The sequence below is a fragment of the Sceloporus occidentalis genome, unplaced genomic scaffold, assembly GCF_023333645.1.
Source record: "Sceloporus occidentalis isolate IW3139 unplaced genomic scaffold, rSceOcc1.0.p SCAF_377, whole genome shotgun sequence".
In the NCBI taxonomy this organism is placed as follows: Eukaryota; Metazoa; Chordata; class Lepidosauria; order Squamata; family Phrynosomatidae; genus Sceloporus; species Sceloporus occidentalis.
Genome location: NW_028317357.1, coordinates 17776 through 27317, shown reverse-complemented (window position 1 = coordinate 27317; position 9542 = coordinate 17776). Strand labels below are relative to the sequence as shown.

At 44.3% G+C, this 9542-nt stretch overlaps 1 protein-coding gene across 1 annotated transcript; it reads left to right on the top strand.

The window, feature by feature from the left end:
• The first annotated feature begins 3491 nt into the window (after window positions 1-3491).
• Window positions 3492-7063, top strand: LOC149273409 (oxysterols receptor LXR-beta-like). Its single transcript, XM_089506345.1, has 8 exons — window positions 3492-3531; window positions 3951-4115; window positions 4242-4511; window positions 4935-5158; window positions 5333-5512; window positions 5777-5876; window positions 6104-6312; window positions 6917-7063. The coding sequence occupies exons 1-8, from the start codon at window positions 3492-3494 to the stop codon at window positions 7061-7063; spliced, it is 1335 nt and encodes a 444-aa protein (XP_089362471.1).
• Window positions 7064-9542: the final 2479 nt, after the last annotated feature.

Here is a 9542-nt window from a genome sequence, read left to right as displayed (position 1 = left end):
AAAGTGAAAACATGACTCAGTCGCTCGGCCCCTTCAGCCGCGTCTCATGTTTTCCGCACTTCTCAGCCCTCGTGTCTCGTTTCCTCCGTCTCGCTTCTGTGGCCCGATGTTGCAATCGCAGGTCCTTTCCATTCACCACACGTGTGCTTTGGGTCTAAGTACACGCTCTTCACTTTTATACAGGAGGTTGAGTCGATATGTGATGAGCTGCAGCGGATACTGGTCTGCCAAATACCCGCTTGGGGGGCCGAAATGGCAACTTTGCATCCATATGTAACACGTAAATACTGCCCCCACCGTGACATGATAAAGCCATGTCTTGGACGCTTTAACTCTCTGCCTGCCATGGACAAATGTAATAGGAAGCTTTTTCGGTTGCTACGGTAACATTACCATTCAGGTTTCCCAGCAAAAATAAAGACTGAGACAAATTTTAAATTTCTGGTTGTAACAAAATTGCAAAAGAGTTTTCCAACGATCCTTAAACTTAAACTTGGATCAGCGAACACAGGGCCATTGGAACACAAGAGAGATGGGAGTGATAAAGGGCCATTGGAACACAGGAGTGATGGGAGTGATAAAGGGCCATTGGAACACAGGAGTGATGGGAGTGATAAAGGGCCATTGGAACACAGGAGTGATGGGAGTGATAAAGGGCCATTGGAAAAGAACAGGAGTGATGGGAGCGATAAAGGGCCATTGGAACACAGGAGTGATGGGAGGGATAAAGGGCCATTGGAACACAGGAGTGATGGGAGTGGTAAAGGGCCATTGGAACACAGGAGTGATGGGAGTGATAAAGGGCCATTGGAACACAGGAGTAATGTGAGTGATAAAGGGCCATTGGAAAAGAACAGGAGTGATGGGAGTGATAAAGGGCCATTGGAAAAGAACAGGAGTGATAAAGGGCCATTGGAACACAAGAGTGATGGGAGGGATAAAGGGCCATTGGAACACAGGAGTGATGGGAGTGATAAAGGGCCATTGGAACACAGGAGTAATGTGAGTGATAAAGGGCCATTGGAAAAGAACAGGAGTGATGGGAGTGATAAAGGGCCATTGGAAAAGAACAGGAGTGATAAAGGGCCATTGGAACACAAGAGTGATGGGAGGGATAAAGGGCCATTGGAACACAGGAGTGATGGGAGTGATAAAGGGCCATTGGAACACAGGAGTGATGGGAGTGATAAAGGGCCATTGGGACACAGAAGTGATGGCAGGGATAAAGGGCCATTGGAACACAGGAGTGATGGGAGTGATAAAGGGCCATTGGAACACAGGAGTGATGGGAGTGATAAAGGGCCATTGGAACACAGGAGTGATGGGAGTGATAAAGGGCCATTGGAACACAGGAGTGATGGGAGTGATAAAGGGCCATTGGAACACAGGAGTGATGGGAGTGATAAAGGGCCATTGGAACACAGGAGTGATGGGAGTGATAAAGGGCCAATGGAACACAGGAGTGATGGGAGTGATAAAGGGCCTCTGTACACTTATGAAGAGATTCCATGAAAAATATGCCTTTTCCAGCTATGATCATCATTTACAACATTAACCCCGTCTGCACTGGATTTGGACCCCAAACCTTTGAACGTGTGTGTGTGTGTGTGTATATATATATATATATGTGTGTGTTCTTTGCGTTTCTGCCTGTGACTTGTATGTCACTGTTGGACTTGTGTAACTTCTTCGTAAGATAACCCTAGATACTGCGTTTCTCCCTTTTAACCCTTTCATGTAAAGCTCGGCCTGCCGTCGCCGTTCATGCTCCTCCCAGCTGACGCCGAACTAAAGCCTGCCCCTCGTTTCTTATGGACTTTGTCCGCTGCCCGGCACATATTCTGGATCATGGTCGGGTGGGGGGAGGACGGCGTTTTCCCCGGGACGCTGTCTGCTCGCGGTTAAGTTAATTTGAGGAAGTTCGCGGAGGTTACCACAGGTCATCAACGCACTGTGTAAAGAACTTTGGCCGTGATTTTGCTTAGAACGTCAGATGGTACGTAAGGTTCCGAAACGTGGCGGTTCTCTTCCCATTATTGTGGCAACCAAAGGTGACCCAGGCAGCCGAGCAGCAAAAGGACAAATATCACACTCCTGTGTTCCAATGGCACGTTGTGTTCGCTGATCCCAAGTTTAAGTTTAAAAGGCTAATTGATGGTTAGGAAACCCTTTTATGTTACAGCCAGAAATGTCCTTGTTTTACATGGAGACAGCTGGGTGACCCCAAACTTTTGAACAGTAGTGTGTATATATAATGTAATTATTTTCTCCCCTCTGCAGGGGCTGCTGCTCTGATGGTATTATGGCTTTCCTCTTAATTAGATTGGAACTAAATTAATAAGTCAATTGATTGGCTTTAACGTTACAAATTAGCGATAAATGCTAAAACTGTCAGACCTTAAAGCTGAACCAAAAATCAGTTTTTCTCTATTTTATGTGTGCGTCTTTTTTTATTTTTTTTTTGGTCTTGGTTCACATACGAGGCAGCATTTTTTTTTTTTTGTTCTCTTCTTCAAGGACGGAACGAGTTGTCTCAAGGTTTGGGCTTCGCTGAGAACGGAAGCTTTTGTTCTCTTTAGATAACGGAACGCTTACTGGTTGGAGCGTCGAGTGGCTGGCTCGGTGAAATGGGATTTAGTGTTGGATGTGGGTAGCAAACGTTATTGTTACTCCTATGTGAAAAGGGACTTATGTCTCATATATTCTATATCATGGTTTATGCTATATATATATATATATATATATATATATATATATATATATATAAGTACATATTTTTTTTGCCACTCTATTTTACATTTTGATGTAAAATAAACAGTATTTGGTAAAAGGAAAGTATTACACGCATCTTTTAGCTGTGCCTTTTTTAATCCTTTTTTTTTTTTTTCTTGTCCACAGAGGTAAATGCAAGCAAAACGAGGGATTATCCCTGAATTACTATGAAGAATTAAGACCCCCGCTGGCATTTCCCCCCCCCAGAGTCTGCCATGCTAAACATTGTGGTAGGTAAATGGTACCTGCAGGCTCTACTGGTGACTTAAACAGTTCTGGGTCAGCAGTCCTGTTCTTGACATGTACGCTGGCAGATCGGCCCCATTCGGCCCCTCTCTAGTCTGCCCATTTCCCCTGCTGTAAGGAAGCTATATGCCTATCCCGTGTATGTTTACATTCCCTTATTGTGTTACCTTCTACCACTTCTGCTGGGAGGCTGCTCCACTATGCTACCACCCTCTTAGGAAGGTGGCTTTCTCCTTTTAGATTATGAACATTTGTTGTAATATTTCACCTCCTTTGAAAAAAACTTCCCTCATGTACGTTGTTTAAACCCTCTTCTTGTATTTAAATACCAGGTAAAGTTGATGAGAATTAAAGAATGATTGATTTCACCGCAAATTCAATATGGTTGTTTTCGCAATCTTGTTAATGCTGCCTTTTCTTCGCTTTCGACGCAGTGTTTGGCCTTGAAGATGTCTGGAGACGCTTGACCCAATATGTCAGCAGCGGCTGTCAATGGCTCTGATGTTTCACTTGGTAAATTGTGGGACCATGTAGAGAATGTGTGACTATTTCATAATTTGAGTGCTTATTCATTCGCATCAGCAAAGTTCTTCATTCAATCAGGAACTGAAGTGGAGTGTTTACAATAGAAATGCATAGTATAACAAATGATAATCACAAATGGGTTAAAAACCTGTGAAATAGGGGATTTCTACCAGAAAGGCATATGATCAGTCCCACCATTAGTACAATAATAAAAATCCTGTCTGTAGGAGGATGGCGAGGATGAGGATGATGGCAGTACGAAGGTTTAAAGGGAACTAAGTAGGCTGAATCCAGTAATGGATCAGCTCTTAGTTAATGGCAGTGCTGAGAGGGCATGGTGGAGAAAGCTGTTTATTTGTGTTGATTCACAAAAAAAAGTTATTATTATTATTATTTGTGCTTAACAGACAGTGAGTCTTTCCACTCTGTGGACACAATTCTGCTGGATGCCCCCACCACCAACGCAAAGCTGCTTATAAAAGAGGAGAGATCTGATTCTCGAGGGAGTTCTTCGATACCCAATGAAAATGAGACCCTGGGGACGGATGGCGAAGGCTCCACCCACAGCGCCGGTAAGTAGATCTGCCCCTTGTCGGTAGCCGGAAGTGGGGCTCTGTAGGGCGGCGGGCTGGCGGCGGTAAAGACATCCGGAAGCTGAGTTTGCTTCAGATACAACGTAACTTTCTTATTTTCGGCAGCAGAGGAGCCGGAGCGGAAAAGAAAGAAGGGTCCCGCGCCGAAGATGCTGGGGAATGAAGTCTGCAGCGTGTGCGGCGACAAGGCCTCTGGATTTCACTATAACGTGCTGAGCTGCGAGGGCTGTAAAGGCTTCTTCCGGAGGAGCGTCATCAAAAACGCAAAGTACACCTGCAAAAACAACGGCAAGTGCCAGATGGACATGTACATGCGGCGAAAGTGCCAGGAGTGCCGGCTGCGGAAATGCCGGGAGGCAGGCATGCGGGAACAGTGTGAGTAAGCGACGGGCGAGCGCTCTGTCTGTGTCTTAGGGCCAGGAAGAGACGGGGTGATAACCAACATGCAGGTTCTAGATCGTGAAAATGCACCGATCCTCTCTCTTGTTAGACGGCGTTCTTGCGTTTGATGTGTAAGTGAGGGATTTGCATGTTTTGCGGGAATTAACATAGTTTTTAAAGGAACAATTGCAACTAACCGTTTAGGCCAGGCGACCCGTTAATGTGTTCGGAATCCTACAGCTACTGTAGAATGCATTGAAAAATCCCTTTTTAGCCTTTTAAACTTAAACTTGGATCAGCGAACACAACGTACCATTGGAATGCGGGAGTGATGGGAGTGATAAAGGGCCTCTGTATGCCTAAGATATTTACAGCGGTAGCTGTGTATGTATACTAATATTTTATTTTTTAACTTAGGTGTTCTTTCGGAAGAACAGATCCGCAGCAAGAAAATCAGGAAGCAGCAGCAGCAGGATGAGGATGTGGTCCGCTCCTCGGCGGTGTTTGTCCCGCCGAGTCCTTGCATGCTGACCCAGGACATTGTCCAGCTCACTCCGCAACAGGAAGAGATGATCCAACAGCTGGTGTCGGCGCAGCAACAATGCAACAAGAGGTCCTTTAGCGATCAGCCCAAAGTAACGGTGTGTACCCACAAGCCTGGGCCACCAAAAGACACGGGCAGAAAGATTGATCAGATAGAAAATGACACTTTTTTTTTTTTTCTTTTACTATCGCTTTAAAGTATAAGAATATTGGATATTCCTAACGCTTCTGTTTGTTTTTTGTTTTTTTTTCCCCTTTCGTTTTAAAATTAGCCGTGGCCCCTCGGCAGCGACCCAAACAGCAGAGAAGCCCGCCAACAACGCTTCGCTCATTTTACCGAGCTCGCCATCATTTCGGTGCAGGAAATTGTGGATTTTGCCAAACAAGTCCCCGGCTTCCTGGAGCTGTCCAGGGAGGACCAGATAGCTCTGCTAAAGGCCTCCACTATAGAGGTGAACCCGTCGCTTCCACTTTACCCGTTTGTTTCCAGGCCAGCTTATTTAGAAATTTAAAGAAAAAATAATTTGGGGTTATTTAACAAAAAAAAAACCAAAACCGTTTTCTTATAAATAACCCCCAACGTATGTGAATACGCAACAGATTTTAATTTGTATTCACGTGAGATTGATGCAGATTTGTGAATGAAAATCGGATACATGTAATTTGATTTTCTTTGCTACACTTTCGGTAACATTTGGTATTTATATCTTTTACAGATCATGCTGCTCGAGACGGCCAGGCGCTACAATCACGAAACCGAATGTATAACCTTCCTCAAGGACTTCACCTACAGCAAGGATGATTTCCATAGAGCAGGTGAGAAACATGGCCGTTCATCTTAACAGGATCCCTCCTCCTATACAGGGGACCGGACAATAACATTGAATTCTAAGAAAATATATTCTCATAACGCTTAAATCTAATTTCAGATATTTCAGTTTTTGGTCCTTCTTGCAGTAGAAACCCGCCAGGCTTGGTCCTTTGTACCGGAACGTGGGATCGCTTTGTGCATTTAGTTAAATTTCATTTATTTCTGTCTACAGGTTTGCAGGTAGAGTTCATAAACCCCATTTTCGAGTTTTCTCGAGGCATGAGGCAGATGCAGCTGGACGACGCAGAGTACGCCCTTCTCATAGCGATCAACATCTTCTCCGCGGACCGGCCGAACGTCCAGAATCATCAGCTGGTGGAGAACCTGCAGCTGCCGTACGTCGAGGCGCTGCACTCCTACACCCGCATAAAGCGACCTCAGGTAAAACACAGCGGGTAGAAGTGCTCGATACGCAGAGACCGTACAGAGAGAGCCTGTCGGGTATTAAAAACAGAATAAGCAGGTATAGTTTAGGTATAGGCTAGAGAGCGCCCCTTTTGTACATTAGCCATATATCCAACTTCCATAGTTATAGGAGTCAAGAGAACTGCCTTGTAGATGGAATTCAATTCCCAACTTTTTTTCCTGTATTCTGAAATTATGGGTGAGGTTGGAAGAAGGCTATAATTTAAGCATTTATCTGTTCCTAACAGGTTGGCTTGAGCGTTACAATGTAGTTGCCTTTTAGGCACGTCATTCTCCATCAGCACTTTAACTTCCTAATAAAGCTGATTTTAACCACATGCCATGTTCTCCTGAAAACAAGAGGCCCTCGAGAACTTGGCTTTGGCACCGCTGCCTAAAGATACATAGATACTCTGTTTATACGACACCGTGCTACGCCAAAGACTTCTCCTTTGTTTCTCTATTAGAGTTAATATTCCAGATGCCGTCGGGAAAGGCTTCTCTTTATTGGGTCGTTCGTAACTCCTTTGGATTGTCTGTTTCTGTAGCTGATATGCCTCTGGTCTGTTATCTACCGTAGGACCATCTGATGTTTCCTCGAATGCTGATGAAGCTTGTCAGCCTCCGGACACTAAGCAGCGTGCACTCGGAGCAAGTCTTTGCTCTCCGCCTTCAGGACAAAAAGCTGCCACCTTTGCTGTCGGAGATCTGGGACGTTCACGAGTAACGGAAGACGCGCGGAATGGACCTCAGACCGAACATTGCATCTCACTCACCGATCCGCTCTACCCGACGCAGAGAGCCGGAAACGGACTCCCGTCAGCCGTGGGCTGAAGACCTCTCTGGCCGTGTCTATACGAGAGGAGGAGACGATTTAATTAGAACGGTGAAATTGTTTTTGGCTGTGAAAAACAGAAAAAAAACAGCTTGGGGGGCTAGTTCGGTCCCAAAATGTTCATATTTTATATAGCTGACCTTAGGTACATAGTATCAGCCTGGTTCAGCCACGTGTTGTGTCTCGCGCAAGACCTAGTGCATCCGAGTCCTGTTTCTTGCCCGGAGTAGTGAGTTAGGGAAGAAAGAAACGGTTAATATGGTTCATGGCCCCCCCAAGTTTCTTTTTGTATGGAATAGTGTTGGCAAACTAACAGTCCCTTATGGAGATCAGTAACTCGGACCCTAGGCATGCGTTGGCTGCAAATGTCCCAGAACCCGACAGCTTTGTGCACAAGATATCGACTCATCCTACACACTGGACTTGTCATTTTTCCTGCTGGTTTAGCGTTTTTTTTTCTTTTTACAAGAAAAAAAAAAAGAAATGTGAGACTGATTTAAGCGTTGTGGATCAGGGGGGGGGAGCTACCTATCCCCCCCCCCAAAAAAAAAGTCACTGATCCTTCTATCCTTTTTTCTGTAGCACTAATTTGAAGAACATTTTTCTTCTGTCATCAAAGACTTTTTGAGTACCTTCTGCTTTCCCGTAGCCATTGATTTCTATCCCCTTATTGAATTTCGCACTTATTTGTACTTTTTACCCCCAGCTTATTTGGACCCCCCCCCCCCATCCTAATATGCACTTGTTTTTTCAAATTTTGGCACTTACCTGAAGTGGTAGATGTTGCTTCAATCCCAGAATAACGCCTGTGTCAAATCCTCTATGATTTGATAAAAAATACATTCATAGACTTAAATGTGTTCCTGCCTATTAGCAACTTTGGCGTCCCCCTGTGTAATAAACCTGACAATCCCCGGTTGAAATTATAAGATGTTACATACCGTGCAATGATTGAATGTAGTATAGGCAAACCTGGAGGAACGTGCCGTTTTCATAAAGCCCCTGCTGCCCCTGCTGCCCCTGCTGCCCTGGGCTCCTTACTTTTTGTCTTAACCCTTTGCCAGACACCTGATCCAGCACTCACGATGTGCGTCACGGAACGCGTGAATTCTTACTGGGAGCTGAAAAGGGAAAAAAACTAAAATAAATAACGCCAGTAATGCCCACAACATTGTAAAAAAAAAAAATATATATATATATAAAAAATAAAGTTATAATGATCCCGTCTGGCATCCAAAAACTTTGTGTATCAATGCAATGAAAAAGTCAGAGGCGGAAAAGACTCATTTGCGATAAATTTGTATCAATGTATTTATTCTGTAATAATCTGAGCCTAAAGTAGAACGTTGATTTAATTATTTAACCCCTTCATGACTAAGCCCGTACATGTACGGGCTCACAGTTCATTGTTTTTGAATGTTAAGTTGCGATGGAGGAATTGGGTGCATCGATAAATGTTAAGTTTCTCAATTATATTCACAAAAGTTTAAACTTTGGAAGCTAAATTTTTTTATTAACCGTGTTTTGTTTCTTTTTGGTAAAAATGTACCAAGCGTAAAAATGTAAAGACTTTAGGGCTCTACTCGCTAAATGGTTCTGTGGAGAATTAAACATTTCAGCTCCCCGATATCGCTATGCATTTTCCAGGGATAACCCTAGCGGGCTTCCCCTGCCAGAAGGGCCAAGTTGGCTCTACACAACGGATAAGTAATGTGGGAGATTCATTAGAATGCTCCTCTCTGATATATTAATTACACGGGGCCGGCTCAGCCTGCCTCGCCGGAGAAGCTCGTCGGGGTTTGCTCTTTATAATGTATAATGATAACGGGGATTTCATGTCCTACAGACGGCCCCTTAATCGAGTCGAGTCCTGTGTGATGACGCCAACAGATGTACCGTGTAATACCTAAGGAAGCCTGCAGAGGGCAGCATTTGGCTATAGAGCTAACGCTCGTTACAGATGTTTATTTTTTGTAACAATCTAATAAATACAAATATAAAATAGAATCCTTTGTTGGAACACGAAATGAAAACAATGCCCTTTTTATTAACCGCTGTGTTACAAGAGGATGCAAATGCTGAAAATAACCAGTAAAACCAGTTTGGTCCAGAGTACCGTCACAGTTACCCAACCCCTGTGACCTTAACTATGCTCAGGCATAGCCCCTGGGGTCCAGATGAAGCCAAAAGGTTATAAATTGGGTTTCTCATTCCCTTTCCGAGGGTCCCCCTGGGCCGAGACCCCCTATTTACAGCAAAGTCCCCAAGCCAACAGACTACGTAGGGTTGTTTTTTTGTTTTTAAACCCCTGTAAGCTCCTTTGCCAATAAAGGCGAGAGCTTTATTGGCAAAGGACAATCTTGCTTCGATA